We start from the raw sequence: 22,404 nt of genomic DNA, 5'->3' as shown, positions 1-22,404 counted from the left end.
GGAAGTTCCACTGAACTCACTGAGTAAACATGCTGAGACATGGGCTGTATGTCTCCCAATTTTTATTATATTATTCAAATTAGGCTCTGCTCTTAGTATCTTTACAAGCAGTGGCGTAGCATGGGGTGCAGGGGGGGCCGACCGCACTGGGCGCAACATCTGGGGGGGGGCGCTCGCACTCACAGCTCTCTGCCCCTACCTGGCTCACTCTTTCTCTCTCACTGCAGTGCTGGCTGTGCGAATCCGATCCGAGCCGCTGGGTTGCCGCCCACTGTGGAGGGGGTGGGTGCCAGGCGTGCGGTGCGGAGAGAGAGCGAGGGACTATCTGGGGGAGGGACAGTGCAGCGGCCGCCCAGCGCAGCGCTGAGCGCGGGAGAGAACCACACCAGACCAGACCAGGCAGCAGCAAGAAGAAGCTGGCAGCGGTGGCAGGTTAGGGGTTAGGGGGCGCAAATTACTTGCCTTGCCCCGGGTTAGGGGGCACAAATTACTTGCCTTGCCCTGGGTTAGGGGGCGCAAATTACTTGCCTTGCCCCGGGTGCTGACAACCCACGCTACGCCACTGTTTACAAGTCTTCTTGTTCTCAGAGAATACTAAACAAGACACATTACAAACACAGTTTTAAGAGAAACACAGTCACCGCTTAACAAGTTGAATCAGAAAACTCTTATATCCAGACCTTGCCTGAGAGAAGTTGGGTAGTAACCCCTTTTCCCACAAATTCTCTTTTGCTCCTAAGCATAGATGATTCCCTCATGCCTTAGAGAAAATGTCAGTAACTAGTAGACACCACCCCATACCTTGCCCCTATTTGCAACCTCTGTCTGCCATTGCGAACAAAGGTGAACAGCATAGGACCCTGGATTCTGCCCAGTTGCACAAAAATGCACCGTGTTGTGTCTTGTGTCTTGTCAGAAAGCAGTTTCTATTCATCCTCTTCACTTCTAGTTTGCTGCCACCCTGCACCACAATTATTAGGATTAAGCCCAAACCAGGGTTTGTGGGTTTTGCACTCCAAAGAGAAATGGTTTGTTTCTTGCTTACTAAATATGGCTTGAGTGAAACAGACCACTGATGTGGACGAAGCACTAAACTAGGGGTGGTGGTTTGTTTATCCCCAGCGCAAACGAGGAGTAGTAAAGTGCATGGTTTATAGAAGGGATGTCCAACAGGTCGATCGGGATCTGCTTGTAGATGCCCGGGAGGCTTTGGTAGATCGTGGTCGCTAGCTGGGTCCCTTTCCTTAGCTTTGGTAAAACACCTTAGCGCCCCTTGCCCTGCCCTCCATTGTTGAACGATTCGCAGAACGGAAGATAGTTTACTCAGTGAGGCTGTTTGTTTCCCCAGTGATCTGTTGGCAAGTGGCTGTTCGCTTGAGCTTAGGCTTGAATTCTCAGAAATCAGGGCTTTCCTCCTTAAAAAAAGCTCAAGAATGCTGACCTGAACCCCCCAAAAGGGGGTAGATCACTGCCAGTTTTTAATACTGCGAGTAGATCGCAGTCTCTAGCGTGTTGGCTGCCCCTGGTTTACAGCTTACCATGAGATGTGAATGCAGCCTCTGTCTCTGAACTCTGCTAACTATTTTTCTATAGGGAAACTGGACTGAGCCTGTTAACACGAATTGTATGCGTTGGGCTATCAAAAGCTCAAAAGGTTTACAAGGTATATTAAACAGCTTCTAGCACAATCCTAACCATATCTGCTCAGAAGTTCTACTGAATTCAATGGGGCTCGCTCCAAGGTCAGTGAGGCTAGGACTGCAGACTTAAGAAATACAGAACAGCAAGAATTTGCACGCCACATGTTGGTAAATCTGACTCGATGCATGTCAGCCTTCAACATATGTAGCATGGTTCTTGTTCATCATACAATTTTGAAAACAGCACATCCAAAAAGCTAGGTTTCAACAACATAATCCAGATACTGTACTACTTAAGTGTGAACAAAGCACAATCGTATGTCTGTTTACTCTGAACTAAGGCTACAATCCTAATCTCACTTACCTGGTAGTAAGCTGTACAGAATATGTGAAATAACTATCTGTGGCACGACAAAAGCTTTTACGCCTTATCTCAATGGCACATGTGTATTATAAATTAACCTGCAGGAAACTAACTTGCTTTGGCAAATGATCTTTTTACAAACTGAGTGGTATCATTTAAATTTAAGATTGTTTCAAGTTGGGTTTCTCTGTCACAAATCACAGAAAATATCTGCACTTAAGATATACAAAACTAAAAAAGGACCTCTATTTAAAGTATGACCCAAAGTACTCGTCAGATCATTAATTGGTCTATAAATTGCTTAAATGTCTGCAGCCTGTTTGTTAAGAACTATTGCTAGAATCGGTTTTCAATAAGCAGCTTATCTATAATTATGATAGTTTCCCTTTCCAAGCAATTACTATTATTTTCAACTATTATGCTGCCCACAAATTGATGTCCAACGGTAGCTACTAAAGCAAACAATTTATAAACCATTGATGGATGGAGATTATTTACCTCTTTAGGTACTTTGCTTTCAAAAAGGGGTACATTTTACTTCCTGGCGGACAAAGAAAAAGGATTATGGTAACTAATGATGTAGTCTCCAATTTACTTCCAGCTAAGTGGACATAGGACTGGAGCTTTAATTTCTCACAAAAACTCCCCACCCATCCAAAAGTTTTAGTTCGCATCCCCTCTATCTTATTAAACTGACCTGTCTGTCAGTGCTGTCTACCACCTCTGTCAAGACACTGTAGGGAATATCCTCCGCTTTCTGAGACAGACTTCTAGTTTTCACAAGGCCTCCTGGCCTGCAATGCTCATCGTCTTCCAGCGCGGAAAGCTTTTGGGAAGACTGCTGTTTGCAGAAGCGCACCAGAGTAATGTTTTTGTGGCTTAAAGTTGCAAGGGAAGATTGGCCCTCTCTCAAAGACATCTCTTTTGTTTTATTTTCCATTACCATAGGAGGCTTTGTACACTGGAAAAGCCAAATGGGAAAGAAGTGCTATCTGGTTTGCTGCTGCCACAATCCCTCTCCTACCATCTCTATACCAAGATAGCAAAATCTGTATTGCTAGAGAGCTAGATTACCTCCTCCTCGTCTTTTCAGTAACCTGTAGCAGTGGGCTGTGCTTGGCTTTATACATCTCTAAACGGGTTTACATATTCCCCACCCATTGTCAGCCTTGGCATGCAATGACAAACGGCACTGGGTGCTGTTATAATTGTTTGCACACGGCTCTCCGGTGTCCTCAGTCAAGGCTGCCTTTCACAAGCTTGTCAAATATGGCCTGTGTGAGGCAACCCAGTGTATAATTAACTCTGCCATCCAAGCTTTCATCCTTCTTCAATCAACCGCTTGCTCAAAACACTGAGAATCCATTTACAGACAACACATTTTTAAAACATGGGAAGGAGGGTGGGCTTTGTTATTCGAGAGCAGCGCTAAGGAGAACACACCAAAAACAGCAGCTCCTAGGCCTGCTGCCAAACCCAGAAGAATAGAAAATGTTTCGCTGAAAACAAGGACTCTTCTACATGTATTCTGCTGAAGCCACCAACTCTGTGGCTGGCTGGAATAATAAATACATCATTACAGCCAGCGATGGATTTACATATAAGCTAAACAAGCTATAGCTTAGGGCCCCACTCTCTTGGGGCCCCCCAAAAAAATTAAAGAAAAAACTGGATATACATTTCCAAAATATAAGATAAAAAACAAATAAAATAAAACCTACATACAGCAACAGTGTTTTGTGTTGTGTAGGCTCCTATTTGTTATGTGCAAATGGATTTAGATGCCTATTAGGTCCATAAATTACCATATAGCACATATTCAGCACAAAAAACAGCGACAATTTTTTGTTGACAAAGGACAGCTGGACATATAAAGGTCCGCATTACCTTTAGTAGCTTAGGGCCTCATCAAACCTAAATCCGGCCCTGATTACAGCCAAATTCAGCAGTCACTGCCGACCGTGTTGGTGATACATCCAGATCTAATGTGTTAGATCATCAGGTAAAAAACCACATTACAGATCACAACTCTGTGTCAGCCGATACGGTTCCATTTTGCTCTTTTCCTTCTCAAAAACAGTTCCTGTCTCAGCAGCATCTGAACTCTGCTACCCTGACTTCCAAATTCCGACCTGACTGTCTTGCTAGCCTTGCCCTGCGGTAGCAAAATTCCTTTCAATAGGCAAGGGAAGCAGAAGTCGTGTACACCCCATTATTATTTTCCCCCTCCCTCGGGCAGACAATCGCTTTTTAATGCCCTCTACTACTTTCTTTTGGGGCTAGGCATGGCGCCAAGGGACGCGGGTGGCACTGTGGTGTAAACCACTGAGCCTTGGGCTTGCCGATCAGAAGGTCGGAGGTTCGAATCCCCGCAACGGGGTGAGCTCCCGTTGTTCGGTCCCAGCTCCTGCCAACCTAGCAGTTCAAAAGCACGTCAAAGTGCAAGTAGATAAATAGGTGCCACTCCGGCGGGAAGGTAAACGGCGTTTCCGTGTGCTGCTCTGGTTTCACCAGAAGTGGCTTAGTCATGCTGGCCACATGACCCGGGAGCTGTCTGTGGACAAACGCTGGCTCCTTCGGCCAATAAAGCAAGATGAGCGCCGCAACCCCAGAGTCGTTCGCGACTGGACTTAACTGTCAGGGGTCACCTTTACCTTTATGGTGTCAAGGGTCTTTAGAACACCTAAACTCCTTTCCCTCTCCCATCACAGCACCCCTGCAAGGTTGGCTAGATTGGGAGATGGGAAAAGTGACTAGAGCAAGGTTACCCATTAAGATTTGTGGCTGAACAGGGATTTGAACCCAACTTTCCACGCTGGCAGGATGCCAGTAGCGGAGACAAACCATACTGAATGTAGTAACAACAACCCACCCTTCTACAACCTAAAACACTTCCAGACATAACTGCAAGCAACACTAATGCCTATTATACCACAAATGAAGTTGGTTGAACTTGAGGGCTCCTCCCCATTTCTAACCTCTCGGTTCCTCTCAATGCGAAAACATCTTAAAATGCCCTAAACAAAAGAACTGCAATCTGAACCTGAGGCTCAATAATAAAAGTGGAGGAGGGAGAATTGCTTAACACGGCACACACAAAGGGAACAGGATCAGGTGTGTTCATATGTTACAGGAGACAATTGAGGGAAGATGAGAAGCTTCTCCTCTAGGAGCACATTTAATCCTCTGAAAACCCTCACTAGGCTGAGTCACAGGTTTGGCGGGCTTTTATCAGCGCCTCAGTTCCTGCTTTTGCATAGAGAAATGCTGGTTAGGGAGCACAAATGAGTGGAGAGGGGCTACGCTTTGGGGCTGCCCAGCATAGACGGCCATCTTGGGCCTCACCCACCATTTTGGCCTTCCCAGAGCCAGCATGCAGTGCTTGGAAGATTAGCAGGAAGAGAATGTGGCCTCCTGGATCAAAAAGATTCCCATCTCTGGTTCAGAAGATGGTGGTTATAAAATAAACAAAAACCAATGCACCTCTGGGCAACTTGGGTTGCCAGCCAAGAAGCATGGTCAGCTACATGGTCGCAAGACGAATTCCTCGCAAGACAAAAAACTCGCTAGACGAAAGGGTTTTTTGAGCTGCTTCGCAAGACAATTTTCCCTATTGGCTTGCTTCGCAAGACGGAAACGTCTTGCAAGTTTGTTTCCTTTTTCTTAACACCGTTAATACAGTTGCGACTTGACTTCAAGGAGCAACTCATAGAACGCGGTGTGGTAGCCTTTTTTGAGGTTTTTTAAGACTTTGGTGATTTTTGAAGCTTTTCCAAAACTTTCCCGACACCGTGCTTCGCAAGACGAAAAAAATCGCAAGACGACAAAACTCACGGAACAAATTAATTTCGTCTTGCGAGGCACCACTGTAGTTCATTATGTTTTAATCCAGAGGAACGGCTGAGCAAAAAGTCTGTTGCAGCAAAAGCAGCATCTTGGGACCCCTCAGAGGGTGCATTCACGCTATACATTAAAAGAACTATTATCCCACTTCAAACAGTCAAAGAGTGCGTTAAGGCTGAGTTGTTAGCCCCCCCCCCCCCATTCCCCTCACAGAGCTCCAGTTCCCCCGAGTTCCCAGTGAAGAGGCATTGGTTGTTAAACCACTCAGGGAATTGTAGCTCTCAGAAGGGAATAGGGCTCACCTAACTCTCAGTCACGAAATTAAAAGACGCCTGCTTCTTGGGAGGAAAGCAATGACAAACCTAGACAGCATCTTAAAAAGTGGAGATATCACCTTGCCAACAAAGGTCCGTATAGCTAAAGCTATGGTTTTCCCAGCAGTGATGTATGGAAGTGAGAGCAGGACCACAAAGAAGGCTGATCGCCGAAGAATTGATGCTTTTGAATTCTGGTGCTGGAGGAGACTCTTGAGAGTCCCATGGACTGCAAGAAGATCAAACACATCCATTCTAAAGGAAATCAGCCCTGAGTGCTCACTGGAAGGAGAGATCCTGAAACTGAGGCTCCAATACTTTGGCCACCTCATGAGAAGAGAAGACTCCCTGGAAAAGACCCTGATGTTGGGAAAGATGGAGGGCACAAGGAGAAGGGGACGACAGAGGACGAGATGGTTGGACAGTGTTCTCGAAGCTACCAGCATGAGTTTGACCAAACTGTGGGAGGCAGTGGAAGACAGGAGGGCCTGGCGTGCTCCGGTCCATGGGGTCACGAAGAGTCGGACACAACTAAACAACAACAACAACAACTCTCAGCACCCTTAACTACAGCTCCCATGATTCTTTGGAGGAAGCCTTTGACTGTTTATAAAGTTTGCAGGGTCCGCATGCAAAACTAAGCCATGGTTTACATAAATCAAGGCTTCTAAACCAGTTTCAGACCAAGTTTGGTCACTGAGCCAGGTTCAGAGGATCAAATAAACCATGGTGCATTGTTTCTCAACCTTGGGCCTCCAGCTATTTTTGGACTACAACTCCCATCATCCCTGAACACTGGTCCTGCTAGCTATGGATGATGGGAGTTGTAGTCCAAAAACAGCTAGAGGCCCAAGGATGAGAAACACTGGTAGAGTTTGGTGGGTTTGTTCTTTTTTTAAGTACAAAACTAGCAAACATTATTTAGTTTTTTTTCTTTCCAAGCAAGATAGAACCAAGAGTAAAAACAGAGAGGTGGAGCAATCCACCACCGTTAAGTTATGCCAGAGGGAGGCTTGGATTTGCAGAGGTGTTCTTCCGCTCAGTTCTGCCAGGCTCCTGCCACCTGGAGACAGTGTAGAACTTCCCTTTCCACCCACCACATGTGGACATGGAAGTGCTGCCAGCAGAAGATCCCTTGGCAGGATGTTCCGGTACAGGCTGAGCTGACCTGAATTCATTGGATTCTGTCATCCCAGTTCCACTGGCCTCATGCAACTGCACTGGTGCTGATCCTGGCTCAAAAGTGCTACCAGCTGCAGGCTGGCACAGCAACTATCATGCCCCTCTAAATCTTCTGCCATGCATGCTGCTTCATCTTTTTTTCTGTTTTCATACTGCCGTATCCCAGAGGCTCTCAACAAGTTACAACACATTCAGAAAATGAAACCAGAATCAGACTAGATTAGCGTTAAATCCCCTTTCCTATCAATCCTGCCCAAAGATCCAGTCCCAAATAAATTATAATTTAGAATAATGTTCGGGAAACATTCTAGCTCCACTGTGCTACAGCTGCATTAAAACTAGGTATGTTAAATTGAAACGGATCTTTGCTCATTCTGATATGAAACTGACTTGAGCCAAACTTCCCAGACTTGTGTGAAGATTAGAACAGTTCTCACACTCCCTGGGTGTTCTGATGCACACATATGCAAAAGTGACACAGACTGGAAATATATTTATTCCTTCCTCACCAAGGACCGTACAGAGAAAAACAAATAATTCAGTAAAGAAACCAATTTGTTCATCCCTAATTAATATGTGTGTCACAATTCTGGCTCTTACAACTCTAGCACTCAATAATGTTTGTATATGCATTTGTAGGAGGCGGCATAATACATCGCTCACTTGACCCCTTTTCTCACAACCCACCCAATATTACACACTCAACATCATGTAACCCGCTGGAGAGATAATATGCAAGAGTATTGCATGAGGGAGCCCTGAGTTTAAATTCCCACTGAGCAATTTGGGGTCAGTCATTGCCACGCACAACTTACCTTCCCTCAAATGAGGAGAAAAGTGCAATAACCCCACTAACGTTGCCTGAGATTCTTGAAGGAAAAGCAGAATACTGGGATTCAACAGAATAAATTACAATTCTTTCCTCACTATATTCTCTTGGGTCCAATCTAAACAGGATGACATAATACATTTATATACATTTTGTTATTAAAGTCACTTCCTCGCAGTATTGTCTTGGCCCAATCATACACTGATACACATTTTTGTAATGTTAAGTCATGAACATATACAGTGGTACCTCTGGTTACGTACTTAATTCGTTCCGGAGGTCCGTTCTTAACCTGAAACTGTTCTTAACCTGAAGCACCACTTTAGCTAATGGGGCTTCCTGCTGCCGCCGCACGATTTCTGTTCTCACCCTGAAGCAAAGTTCTTAACCTGAGGTGATATTTCTGGGTTAGCATGAGTCTGTAACCTGAAGTGTATGTAACCTGAAGCGTATGTAACCTGAGGTACCACTGTATTTCCTTGTGCCAGTCTGTTCTTGACCAACACAATCACTGTAGCTGAAATCCTCAAAGTAACTACTTTTGAGCCCAATCCTATGCATGTTTACTCATAAAGAAGTCCCACTGAGCTTAAGGAGACTTACTGCCAAATAACTACTTAGAATTGCAAAGTTAATTACCTCTTAGGTGCCACAGCTTGTTCACGATACAATATACAATCAATGTGCTATGCAAAACATCTTACAAATGTAGTCTATAAATAGGTAAACGTACCGTGCATGTCAGCAGTCTAAAGCTTCTCTTGTCTGACATATTTCTATGCATTCCAGAAGCAGGCCACTCACCCTTCTATAGTTCCACTACTGCCGCATGCATATGAAGGGACAACAAAAGCCCACAACTCTACAACCAGTAATTAAAGGCCACATGATGGTCATATGAATCTACTTGTGCCCAGTTAATCTATTACTTACCAATAGGTTTACTGGATGAAATTGACTGCATACATTTCTCATGACTAAATAAAATATTTCACGTGCCAGCACTTAGTTCCACAGAGACAGCTTTTCCTAGGTTTCCTTTGTGCCTACAACTGCCCCTTTGAAGGGGGGTGGTTCAAATCCACCCAGGGGTGGCTGTGGATTCCTACATTGGAAGGATTGGACTAGGTGTTTTTCTGAAAGTAAAGCCTATTTATATAAACAGACAGACAGCAGCTGCCTTATATTATCTGTAAGGCGGGGGGGGGGGGGAGCTGCTAGGACTGATAGCAACAGTTGGGTGGGGAAGGATGTGCTTTAGTGATATGATATGTAGAAGTGCCTCAGCAAACCCAAGCAAAGACGTGATCCTGCGCAGCTTCAAGTGGGAAAAGAGAAGCCTGTGAGCAAGTTTCTTCATTCAGGCTCACTGAGACTCCCCCACATAGCACAAAACCGTGGCTTAGTGTTACATGTGAAGGTAAAGGTAAAGGTACCCCTGCCCGTACAGGCCAGTCTTGCCAGACTCTGGGGTTTGTGCGCTCATCTCACTCTATAGGCCGGGGGCCAGCGCTGTCCGGAGACACTTCCGGGTCACGTGGCCAGCGTGACAAGCTGCATCTGGCGAGCCAGCGCAGCACACGGAACGCCGTTTACCTTCCCGCTGGTAAGCGGTCCCTATTTATCTACTTGCACCCGGAGGTGCTTTCGAACTGCTAGGTTGGCAGGCGCTGGGACAAACGACGGGAGCGCACCCCGCCGTGGGGATTCGAACCGCTGACCATGCGATCGGCAAGTCCTAGGCGCTGAGGTTTTACCCACAGCGCCACCCGCGTCCCTTTACATGTGAAAGAGACCTTTAAAAACAAAACAAAACAGGTCCCCTAATTTGAACACAACACTAAGTCAGAATTCTGATACCATTCCGGGGTGAACACCTTAAATAGTTTGAATAATCTTTTTATACATAATTTAACAGGTGGAGTCCTCTTTATTGCTTTCTCATTTCTTTTTCTTTCTTCTGACTTTTATTGTCCTTATTTCTTTATTAAGTTCTGGGAGAAAGTATAACTATGACTGTGCAGAAAAAGTTAAAAATTTCAGAGGAAAATATTCTTTTCAACGACATACCTAAAGCAATATGGAATTTGACAACTGAACAACGTAAATGGATTCCTTGTGCCCTTATTATGACCAAAAGACTGGCATTGCTGCGCTGGAAAGATTAAATGTACAGCTCCATTTAATCAATGGCTTGACTATATGATTACACTTGCAACTTATGAATGGATTGCTTACAAACACAGACTTTGCATGGACAAGTATAATGATATTTGGAATGCATTAATACAAAATATAGGTTTAAAATAAACATATATGCATTTGTTTAATAACAATGCCTATGTATTAGATAAGTATATACTGTAAGTACATATGTACATAATACAATATTAGTTAAGTACAATTGTACATATGTATATGTATATAAGTATATATTTTATTTCTCCCCCCTTTTCTTTTCTTTTCTTTTCTTTTGTTGTTCAACTGAACTGTTCTTTAAAAAAATAATTGAAAATAACCACTCAGCAAATTTAAGTTGTAAATACAGTTGTTGTAAGAAAACACTATACCACGAACAGGCAGTTCATTTATATCTCACAACAATGCAAAACTAAAAAAGGACACATTTGTATAGAAATATACTAAGAAAAAGTACAATTTCTGAGAGCAAGCTCTATTTTTATTACTATACTGTACTATATTCTGTTGTGGTGGCACAATATGTACACACCCAGTTCTACAGAAGGCAATTTGAGATAGCTATACATCTCAAGTTACAAAAACAGAACTGTCTTTATTCCTTCTTGCACTTTCCAAGTGACACCACAAGCGGTCAGATGAGGAACCTTCAGCTAAAACCTCTCTGCTGCCTATCTTCCCTCTTTAATTAGGAGCATAGGAGTCCCTCAACACCTCAGAGACCATCCCCTGAACTTTCTTCCTAATGGACCCTGAGCAGAGTACAGTGGTATCTCGGGTTAAGTACCGTATTTTTCGTCCCATAGGACGCTCCGTCCCATAGGACGCACCTAGTTTTTTTGGGGGGGGAAATAAAGGAATTTCCCCCCCTTTATTTCCCCCCCCCCAAAGGAGGTCGGGGAAACCGAACCAGGTCGTGAAACAGCGGGATGGCGGCGCTGCGCCTCCCTGCTGTCCCCCGAGCTTGTGGGGCTGGCCGATGTCTGCCCGGCGCGAGGGGCGCTCTGCTTCAGGGCGCCCCTCGCGCTGGGCAGCAGGCTGCTATCCGCAGCATGGGGAGCCTTGCGGGGAACTCCTGCAAGGCTCCCCACGCTGCGGATGTCTGCCGGGCGCAGGGGGCGCTCTGCTGCAGGGCGCCCCTCGCGCTGGGTGGCAGGCTGCTATCTGCAGCCTAGACAGCCCTGCGGGACCTCCCACAGGGCTGCCTAGGCTGCGGATGTCTTCCTGAAGCCTGGAGAGCGAGAGGGGTCGGTGCGCACCGACCCCTCTCGCTCTCCAAGCTTCAGCGAAAGCCTGCATTCGCCCCATAGGACGCACACACATTTCCCCTTCATTTTTGGAGGGGAAAAAGTGCGTCCTATAGGGCGAAAAATACGGTACTTAATTTGTTCTGGAGGTCCGTTCTTAACCTGAAACTGTTCTTAACCTGAAGCACCACTTTAGCTAATAGGGCCTCCCGCGGCCGCCACACCGCCAGAGCACGATTTCTGTTCTCATCCTGAAGCAAAGTTCTTAAGCTGAGGTACTATTTATGGGTTAGCGGAGTCTGTAACCTGAAGCATCTGTAACCAAGTTACCACTTTACTGATTTTTGCAATCCAGCTGGGCTATAAAAGTTATCCTAAAGGAAAGTTGGCCCTTTTTCTCATGGAAATGTGATTCAAATACGTCGTTTTGTTTAGCAACGAATAATAAATCAAAGAATTTTTGAAAACAACATTTTACCATTATCAAAAGCCCAAAGGAAATCTGCAAGAGATGTCCTTACCTTCCAAATCCTTCTCAACCTTGCCCCATCTTATCTCTCTTATATCAAAATACATCCTTTCCTGTGAGCTTTCATCCTTGAGCTGCACCACTCAAAACTGTCTGTAGGTCTCCAACTGCCACAAAAGGTTCCATCCTCCCCTCTCGTTGCTAAAACTACCCCCAAAACACCCCCATATGACTAAGTCCCTCCTGAAAAGCTTTAAGTTTCCAGGAAACCTTTGGGAAAACCAATACATTATTGTAATTAAGTCAAAATGTGTTATTGACACAATTGCCTATTTCCCCCCTGTTCATTCCTATTTCATTCCCAACAATCCCCTTTCCTTCGTTTCCCCAAATCTACTGTGAGCCACTTGGGAGAGGGGACTGTCAAGGCCAGGTTTCCTCAACCTCGGCTCTCCAGATGTTTTGAGAATACAATTCTCATCATCCCTGACCACTGGTCCTGCTAGCTAGGGATCATGGGAGTTGTAGGCCAAAAACACCTGGAAGGCTGAGGTTGAGGAAGCCTGGTCAAACCTGTTCTTTGTAAAGTTCATGTACTGTGCTTCAACAGTGCTATTTAAATAGCTAAAATGGTATATAATTCACAAAATAAAACGGGGGGGACGACGACGTGTCCTCTCTCCCAAAATTCTAAAGCTTAGTCAAAATATGGAAATTAGGTCCAACAAGGCTTAAAATCATTTGTGTCATTTCGCCTTTAATTCATGTACAAGGGATAAATTTAAGGATGCCTGTGTTATCTCTTCTTCTCCAAAGTTCAAAGAACGGCAGCCAGCAACGGGCATCTTTTGTGTATATCCTGAAAACTACACATTGCTTCCTTAACTTATCTGCCCCCCGCCCCCGTTCGACCCTCTTTCGTATCCAAAAGGATCTGTGGGTCAATTGCAAGTGCGCAAAATGGTCACTGCCTGTACCCAAAAGGTTATTTTGATACTATACTATGCTACACTAAAATGTTGAAATAATAAATGATAGTAATAATTTATTATTTATATCCCACCCATCTGGCTGGGTTTCCCCAGCTACTCGGGGCGGCTCCCAACAGAATATTAAAAACATGATAAAACATCAAACATTAAAAACTTCCCTAAACAGGGTTGCCTTCAGATGTCTTCTAAAAGTCAGATAGTTGTTTATTTCCTTGACATCTGATGGGAGGGAGATCCACAGGGCGGGTGCCACTACATAGAAAGACCTGTCTGGTTAAATGTTTCTTTTCTTGTCCTTGAATCTTCCAGCCACACTTGCCATCTGCTCCTGCTACACCAGTGTAGTGTGCCACACAGCCTTTGAGAACCACTGCACTACACTGCCTACAGATTGCATTAAAATATTTATCTTAGACATTTACATTAAGGTTAGCTACGGTGTGAACTTCAAAAGCAATCCTTAAACTGTACAGTACTGCAGAAAGTCAGCAGCCATTGTTTTCTTCTAGAAAAAAAAGTGTAGCCTTGAGTACCCCCAGGGGAAAAAAAGCACTGGTCAGTGTTCTCACTAAGATTGCTTTACAAAACAAAGGATCCTTTTAAGTGTCATTAATCATTACTCTTCTAATTTCAGCTCCACTTCCGTTTCCCATCCCCGAAAAGAAAATTATGACCCAACAAATCACAAAACCCTGGGGAAACAAACAAGAGAGAACAGTAAGATAACAAGATTTATCATGTAGTAGATAGGTAGCCGTGTTGGTCTGCCATAGTAAAAAAAAAAAAAAAAATCCTTCCAGTAGCACCTTAAAGACCAACTATGTTGGTCTTTAAGGTGCTACTGGAAGGATTTTTTTTTTTTTTAAGATTTATCATGTGGGTTCAGTGGCGAAGCCTATAGATAAATAACCCAGCCTCTCCTTGATCTTAGCCCCTGAGTCAGTATAGCAATCCCTGGCTCCGGTAGCAACCCTCCAATACCCAATTTCTTTGTGTCACATTTGTAAAAGTCCATTTCCAAATATAAAGCCAATATATTTCACCCCTGATTACTTTCCCGGCTTTAAACCTACCCAGTTAAGTTTTAAGTGGAAACTTTAACAGGTTCGCACTTCAATCTAGACTTCCTTCCAAAGGCACCTGGTATGGGGGGGAATTTAGACGGGAAAAAATTAATCCGATGTAAACATGCTTATTATAGAGCTGGCTCCGTCGCCTCCAATGGCAGACTCAGCTCCCCGCCTCCTAACATTACCCTTTAAATTTTAGCATCCTTCGCAGATTGGCGAATCAAAGCCAGCCATTGGCTGCCTTTCCTTCCGAGCTCTCATTGGCTCCTCGGTACGCTAGTAGGGAGCTCCGATTGGCCTCCTCTCGCCTTAACCTCCGGATGTCGTTGGAACTACAATTGCCATCACCCCTGCCCGCCGACCGCTTTCGCCGGGGCTGATGGGAATTGTAGTCTAATGGGGCTTAATGAGGTTATGCCTCACACTCTAAAAAATGCCCGTAGAGCTATGAAAATGCAGATGCGCGCAGACAGAGATATACAGCTTCCATTAGAGCCATAAAATAAAATTAAACACCCGCATTTCATCCGAATGTGGGCATTTACGGGCAGAGGGAAGACACTTCACCGTCCCTAACACCGCCTCTCTGCCGCGGGAACCTATTTGCCGCCGGGCATTAGCGAGCGGCGCTCACTTTAAATGGCCGTTGCTCCCTGAGGTAAAACATGAAGGACGACGGGATTGGGAGAGGCGGGGAGAAGGAGCTCGACTTCCGGTTCCGGAACCTGAGGGCGGCTTCCGCGATGGCGCCTTTCCCGGCCGGGCCGCTTCTCAGGTGAGAGCTGCTCTCTCTTTTCCCCTCTTCCCGCAGCCTCGGCGCGTCGCTGCTGCCGCTTCCCGAGGGACGAATGTGTGAGGGACATTTCCCCTTGCCAAAGGCCCGAGGAGGGGGGCGGGAGGCGGAGAACCAGTCGCTCTCCCCTGCGGCGGACTCTGCGGGGCGGGGAGGACGCCATGGCGACGCCTGAGGTATCGCGTTGGAAGGGACCCTGAGGGCCATCTAGTCCAGCCCCCTGCAGTGCAGGAAGGTCAGCTAAAGCATCCAGGGCAGGCGGCCATCCAACCTCTGCTTTAAAACTTCCCAAGGGAGGAGAGGAAACAACTGGCGAAGGGGTCTGGCCCACTGCCCAGCAGCTGCTTACCTGGTTCCTGAACCTCTCTCATCTTACTTGAAGCCATCTTCAAGTAAGCCAGCTGCATTGCACTACAAGGTCTCCTCCAAATCTGTAGTTCTATGAAACAGCATGTACAGTGGTACCTCGGGTTAGATACGCTTCAGGTTACATACGCTTCAGGTTACATACGCTTCAGGTTACACACTGCACTAACCCAGAAATAGTACCTCGGGTTAAGAACTTTGCTTCAGGATGAGAACAGAAATTGTGCTCTGGCGGCACAGCAGTAGCAGGAGGTCCCATTAGCTAAAGTGGTGCTTCAGGTTAAGAACAGTTTCAGGTTAAGAACAGACCTCCAGAATGAATTAAGTACTTAAACCGAGGTACCACTGTATTGTCTAATTGTTAGTCAGCCAGACTCCATCAGGGCAGAGCGAGCAGCAGGCAGCAGCTTGTCCTGGCGGTGGCGCGGGCTCTCTGATTTAAAGAGACTTTGCATTGCCTGAACAGCTCCAGCTGTGCTGCGGCCAATCAATGAGCTGCGCAGCGGCGTCCATCACTACGGTCCAGAGGAGTCAGACGCCTTACGGTGGCTTTGGGGGCCTTATATTCCAGGGAGGCCTTATTATTGGGGAGATCTTATTTTCAGGGGATGTCTTACTTTCAGGGAAACGGTATTGCTACCAGAAAATTATTCCTGATGTTGAGTCAGAACATCTTTCTTCTAACTGGAAGCCATTGGTCCTCCGGCAGAGCAGAAAACAAGCTTGCTCCATGTGACAGCCCTTGAGATGTTTGAAGATGTCTATCCTATCTCCCCTTTCCCAGGAGAAACATACCCATCTCCCTCAACCGTTCCTCATAAGGCTTGGTTTCCAGACCCCTTGATCCTGCTAGTTTCTGTTTGCCACTGAGCAGCTACTTAGAGTCACAAGGCTCTGTTTACATTCCAGAGACAGTCCAGGCTGTTGGAAGTCTCACGGGAATGGGAGACGGATGTGACGTTACTGGTTTCCTGTTCCTTTGTTGTTCAGTTGCTCTCTGCTTTCATAGAGGAAGGATGTATATTTCTTTGCTGCCTGCGTCGTAAGAAATAAAGCATAGCGATGTAGCCATAAATCTCATCACTTCTGCTGCTTTGATTCTCTGCTGAATGGGAATGTGTCTGAGGCCTCATCAAAGGCTCAGGTCGTTAATTATTCGTCAGGAAGGCGATTCCGGCCAAGCAGAGATCCCGACAGATCCATCTTGGTCGATGACGTACCAGGAGAAAACAAAAAGGGACAATGGAAATGGTACCCAGGAAGGGGTTCTTTAGTTTTGTTCTTGTTGGCATCTGCCTGACTGACAATCTGTGGAGGAACACACTTTTTTTTTGGGGGGGGGTGAAGTTAAATCTTTGGAGAGTTACAGCGCCTGCTGTGGCTGTAGACACTGATACGGGAGATAGATGTTTTCTTGCAGCTGGGGCAGAGGAAGGCGGCCAGTGGAGCTGATGCACATGCACCATGGTGTTTCTTCTCTGCTCTCCTCCAAGCGGTCATTCCTTCTCTGGTCACTGGTGTGAATACACAACCTGTCACTTGGCACTGTGATCATCTGCAAGGGATTTCCCACACAGCAGGGTTAAATTTGCCAGCTTTTGTGTTTTTACAACACACAGTTGTTCTGCCAAACAGTTTATACAATAATTATTAAAGTTAGGTACTGCCCTTCGCCTGTGGTTCACTGCAGAAAAATGCAAAATGGGAATACAAAATACATAATAAAGCAGAAACAAAAACAAACCAATAACTGCCATCCCACACACATTTAAAAAGCCATAGAATGTTAATCCTGCAGGAGGTTGGACTAAAAAGCCCTTGGGGTTCCTTCCAACTCTGCAATATTATGATTCTCAGCCATGCCCATCACTGCTGGGGGGTCGTCCTCTCTTCTTCATTTATGTCCAGTCCAGCTCTTCTTTCCCTTTTCTGACCAGTCCAGAGCTCCCGCTCCTTCTTGCTGAAATCACTGTTCAGTTGCCTGTGTGCATTATATACATCTGCACACTTCTGGATTTGGTTTGCCTGCTTTGTATTAAGACTTTGCCTGCCATTCTGATGGGAAGAGAAATCCCTGTCAAAATGAAGGCAGATAATTTTCAGCTTGTTTGTTTCTTCTCCTCCCCACCACCCACTTGCCACCATAAAAAGTTGATGGGCAGGTAGGAGAGATTTCTGAGCTGAATGTATCCAAAGCATGAATGGGAAGCAAACTAGTTTGTACAGTTGCCAGACTCCTCCATTTCCCTTCAGTCTGGGCTTCATCCATGTCGATAGGGTTGCCATAACAAAAAACAATTACCGCATTTTTTGCTCTATAAGACTCAAATTTTCCCTCCTAAAAAGGGGAAATGTGTGTGCGTCTTATGGGGCGAATGCAGGCTGCGCAGCTATCCCAGAAGCCAGAACAGTAAGAGGGATTGCTGCTTTCACTGCACAGCGATCCCTCTTGCTGTTCTGGCTTCTGAGATTCAGAATATTTTTTTTCTTATTTTCCTCCTCTAAAAACTAGGTGCATCTTATGGCCAGGTGTGTCTTATGGAGCAAAAAATACGGTACCTGTTTTCATATGGAAACAAACACTGGCTTTCCTTGCTGAACTTCTTTATAGTTTTCAGAATTGTCACTATAATTCCACTTCCCTCTCTTTCTTATTTCAGATTGCTGTACTCATTGGCTTTCCCTGCCTTGTTACTAAGTGGATTTTTATGTGTCTGTCTGCTCCTGCTCCTGTTTGGTTTACGGCTATGGCTCCAGCAAAGGAAAAAACAACAAATTCCATCAGGGCGAGATGGGAAAAGGCCACTTGTGGTTGCATTTTTTCACCCATACTGCAATGCAGGGGGAGGAGGTGAGAGAGTATTGTGGTGTGCTATAAAAGCACTACAGAAAAAGTAAGTATGCATTTCACTTTTCGTGCAGTGATGTTTGTTTATTGCATTAATCCCTCATTTCCTGAAAGCCATGGTTGCATTCACATATTATGCTAAACCATGGTTAGCGCTGCCTTTACCACTTCACTAATTAGGACTGATGGGAGTTGTAGCCGAAAACATTTGGAGGACACCAGGTTCGCAAAGGCTGGTTTAACTCTATGTGGATGAGCTATAACAAGCAAACTGCAAATCATAGTTTATGCAGCTGGCATGTTAAACTACAACTGTTTGTTTAAATGAAATATCCCAGGTTTGAACACAATACTAAGTTAGGATTCTTTAAAAGTGAAGTCATCAGAAGTCCTCTTCCCAGTTGCAGGGGAAAGCGGAGTGCATGAGCCTAAAACATAATTGGGGTTTATTCAAGTTCATCCATAGTAATAAACCATGGTTTAGTGTTACATGTGCTTGTGGCCAATGAAAATGACAAGCTGGGTTGACTAGCTAATACTCCTCAGTTAAAATCAGTTTTCCCTTGCAGCTACTGTTTGCTTTTCATTTTTTATTTTCTTACACCTGTATTGCATCTTTGGTCTGGTGTCCTTAAATATGCGTGTATATATAAAATAAAAAGGTAAAGGTAAAGGTACCCCTGCCCGAACGGGCCAGTCTTGACAGACTCTGGGGTTTGTGCGCCCATCTCACTCAAGAGGCCGGGGGCCAGCGCTGTCCGGAGACACTTCCGGGTCACGTGGCCAGCGTGACAAAGCTGCATCTAAAATACTTGCTCACAAATCAGCAACAAGCCTGCTTGGGTATTGTGCCTGCCTTATTTTTTATATGTATTTACAGCATATTTATACAACTCTTTTAAACTTGTGTGCTTTATTTTATTTTTGACATAGTCTCTTTTTTTAATTGATTTTTAATTTCAAGTAACAAAACATATGCATCCAAGGAAAACAGAGCTTAGTAGTTGTACAGAAAAGAAAGATAAATAGTGGCAGATGGTTGTAGTTTTAGACATTCCAAGAAAGGCAATCAAATTAAAGCGTCTTCCCATAAATGGACTCTTTTACTGAGTGTAAAATTAAGATGATTTGCAGATTATAAATTACATTTCATTTTTCAGGTACAAGGATGTGTCCTATGTTGTCTACACTGGTGATGCTGGTGTCACAGCTGAAAATATCCTTGAAGGTGCTTACAGACGATTCAACATCAGATTAAATCAACCTGTGAAATTTGTGTTTTTGAGAAGGCGCTATCTTGTAGAAGCTTCCCTTTACCCACATTTTACACTGCTGGGTCAGAGCTTTGGATCTGTATTTCTTGGCTGGGAAGCTCTTGTGAACTGTGTTCCTGATGTCTACATTGACTCCATGGGTTATGCTTTCACACTTCCTCTTTTTAAATATTTAGGAGGTTGTCGGATAGGCTGTTATGTTCATTATCCTACAATCAGCACTGACATGCTTTCTGTGGTTAGGAACCAGAATGCTCGATTTAATAATGCAGCCGTCATCACAAGAAACCCCCTATTGAGTAAATTGAAACTCACATATTATTATATTTTTGCTTCTATATATGGCTTAGTTGGTTCTTGCAGTGACATTGTCATGGTTAATTCTACATGGACTTTCAATCACATCCTTTCCCTTTGGAGATGCAGTGATCGCACCAGTGTTGTGTATCCACCTTGTGACGTTCAGACATTCTTGGATATTCCTCTACGTGAGGAAAAGAGCGCTGTAGAGCAAACTATTGTTTCTGTAAGCCAGTTCAGGCCAGAAAAAGACCATCGTCTGCAGATCAGAGCCTTTGCGAAATTGCTGGAAAAGACTGCAGGGCAGGAGCTGCTGCCCAAACTCATTCTGATTGGTGGCTGTCGTAACCAAGAAGATGAGCAGCGTGTAAATGGACTTAAAAAGCTCTGCCAAGAGTTGGGCATTGAAAAAAGGGTAGAATTCAAAGTTAACATTCCATTTGAAGAGCTGAAGCAACATCTGGCACATGCGACCATTGGACTTCACACCATGTGGAATGAACACTTTGGGATTGGTAAGTGGAGCTATATATAGTCAGCTGTATCATCTCTTTAGCTCCTGGTGTTGAAACTCAAGTGCTTTATTGCTGTTTTCATCTGTTCTTCCATCAAACTGATACTGTGTTTAGCTACTTCCATGTTGTGCATTCTTGGGAGCTGTAAATTTGGAAGGGATCCAACCTAGTATTATCTCTTTTCCTTATTGCACATCACACCCTAAAAAATATCCCAACATAATGCCTGACCAGCATATTGAATGTTAAACTTAATGGAGAGAAATTCTACAAACTCATTTGGCTGTTTGTTCCAGTGCTGAACTCTCACAGGAACGACTTTTATCTTTTCCCAGGTTACAATCATGGCTTTTTCATCTATTTTTTTGTTCATTGTAAGGGAAATCAGTTGCTCTCTTCCCCCTCCCTGTACCCCTTTTCAAAATTTGAAAACTGTCAGCATAAGCTGTAAGCTCAAGAGGAATTCACTATCATCACTGAATGCAGATGCTGAGAGAAATCCTACTTACATGTCTAATCTTCCCAATGAGCCAGCCGAGGGAGATGTTACAAGTAGCCTCTTTTCCACAAAACTGTGTGTGCACATCATGATACGGTTTTGCATATCCCTGTGACAATCATTCTGACAGCCACTTTTGCTGGATCATTTTTTTGGGATCTATTTTGATGTAGAATGCAAACAGGTCACCATTTCCATTTTGTACACATTACGGTTTTGAACCAATGTCATAGTACTTCTTCTACCAAGAAATTGTGCTCTTAACAGAAGCGGTTGGTGATTCCACTTCTTGTACTATCTCATACTCCTGGAAAAGATTTTCAGGGACCCTCCCTTTGCAGTTCCCAAAATCTGCTTCCCCTCTGTTCTGTAACAGTGTGAGGAGTACCTTTTTCTATGAGTGGGATCTCACGATCCAGCTTATTTTGTGTGGTGTAGTGGTTAAGAGTGGTGGACTTGTAATCTGGTGAACCGGGTTCACTTCCCCGCTCCTCCACATGCAGCTGCTGGGTGACCTTGGGCTAGTCACACTTCTCTGAAGTCTCTCAGCCCCACTCACCTCACAGTGTTGTGGGGGAGGAAGGGAAAGGAGAATGTGAGCCGCTTTGAGACTCCTTAGGTTAGTGTTAAAGCGGGTTATCAAATCCAAACTCTTCTTCTTCTTCATACTTTTAGAGTGACACTGAAATCCTAATTAAGGTGAGAACTGTAATTAAAAATAGCTTGTTTTGTCTCATATAGGAATTGTTGAATGTATGGCAGCTGGCACAATTATCCTTGCTCACAACTCTGGAGGCCCCAAGCTGGATATTGTGGTGCCCTATGAAGGAAATATTACTGGATTTCTAGCAGAAAATGAAGACGACTATGCAGATACTATGGCCTATATATTTTCATTGCCTCCTACAAAAAGGCTAGAAATCAGACAAACCGCTCGTCAGTCAGTGAAGAGATTTGCAGAACAAGAATTTGAGGAAACATTCCTATTATCTGTGGAACAATTATTTAAATAAACTTTTGTAAATAGATACCTGGACATAAGTCGTTATGTATATACAGTTGCTGTATTTCTATTGTACAATAAAGGGTATCTTATTCCTGTCTGACAGTCTGACAGAGTATGCTCCCAAACTTACACATAGACACAAGCAGATATGAAACGATACATAATATGCTTAAGGATCTAGTAGCTGGGCTGAATAATCATATTACAAAATATATACAGCAGCTTCCAGTGGTGACAACTCAGTCCTAGCTTCTTAAAAGAGCAAGCTGTTTAATCTTAAAATGAATTTGTGGCATCAAGTGTTGAATCTACATTTGTCCCAGATTATTTTTCCCATAACTTATTTCTAAAGAGTTTCTTCCCATTTCAATGATCTGCTTGGCATAATAAATACAGAGTCATGAAAAGGCTGTCCTTGGAGGACTCAGTGGATTCTGAACATCAACCAGAATTGTATGCTATCTGAAGTTGTGAAGTAGTGTACAATGAAAATGATCCTGGAAAGTCAAATTATATATATAGTCTAGGCTCTACTTCAGTATAGGGACAGAAGCTCACAAAACTGAATTCTCTATACAGAAAACCCTCACATTAGATAAAAGCTAGGTGGGTAACCTTTGGCCATGGCCAGGGATGATGGGAGTTGTAGTTCAG

At 44.4% G+C, this 22,404-nt stretch overlaps 2 protein-coding genes across 9 annotated transcripts in view; one reads left to right on the top strand and one right to left on the bottom strand.

Moving 5' to 3' along the window:
• The window catches only part of ATP7B (ATPase copper transporting beta), a 49,822-nt gene extending 35,506 nt beyond the window's left edge, over positions 1 to 14,316 (bottom strand). The window contains exons 1-3 of one of the 8 annotated variants that reach the window (XM_082216319.1): positions 14,153 to 14,316; positions 8,159 to 8,290; positions 2,702 to 2,965 (exon numbers count right to left, since the gene is read on the bottom strand). In XM_082216319.1, coding sequence (XP_082072445.1) covers positions 2,702 to 2,950 — 249 coding nt within the window. In that variant the 5' untranslated portion in view covers positions 2,951 to 2,965; positions 8,159 to 8,290; positions 14,153 to 14,316. Of the gene's footprint in view, positions 1 to 2,701; positions 2,966 to 6,241; positions 6,431 to 8,158; positions 8,291 to 8,905; positions 9,050 to 9,105; positions 9,290 to 14,152 lie in introns of those variants that run through there. The other 7 variants (XM_082216320.1, XM_082216318.1, XM_082216323.1 and 4 more) reach the window with 7 other exon arrangements.
• Positions 14,317 to 14,614: 298 nt separating this feature from the next.
• On the top strand, positions 14,615 to 21,846 carry ALG11 (ALG11 alpha-1,2-mannosyltransferase). Its single transcript, XM_082216396.1, has 4 exons — positions 14,615 to 14,924; positions 17,969 to 18,202; positions 19,317 to 20,245; positions 21,486 to 21,846. Exons 1-4 carry the CDS (start codon positions 14,815 to 14,817, stop codon positions 21,755 to 21,757), a joined length of 1,545 nt encoding a protein of 514 aa, XP_082072522.1. The 5' UTR covers positions 14,615 to 14,814; the 3' UTR covers positions 21,758 to 21,846.
• Positions 21,847 to 22,404: the final 558 nt, after the last annotated feature.

Source organism: Podarcis vaucheri, assembly GCF_965113315.1.
Source record: "Podarcis vaucheri genome assembly, chromosome: 3".
NCBI classification, from domain to species: domain Eukaryota; kingdom Metazoa; phylum Chordata; class Lepidosauria; order Squamata; family Lacertidae; genus Podarcis; species Podarcis vaucheri.
Note: the sequence above shows the minus strand (reverse complement) of the source record. Positions and strands in the feature narration are given on the sequence as shown.

What these genes read in the sequence shown, in the direction of transcription:
- ALG11 (XM_082216396.1), top strand. Translation starts at nt 14,815, where the DNA reads ATGAAGGACGACGGGATTGGGAGAGGCGGGGAGAAGGAGCTCGACTTC. An exon ending in CCGGCCGGGCCGCTTCTCAG is followed by an intron (nt 14,925 to 17,968) that starts GTGAGAGCTGCT and finishes TTCTTATTTCAG; the next exon opens with ATTGCTGTACTCATTGGCTT. An exon ending in ATAAAAGCACTACAGAAAAA is followed by an intron (nt 18,203 to 19,316) that starts GTAAGTATGCAT and finishes TTCATTTTTCAG; the next exon opens with GTACAAGGATGTGTCCTATG.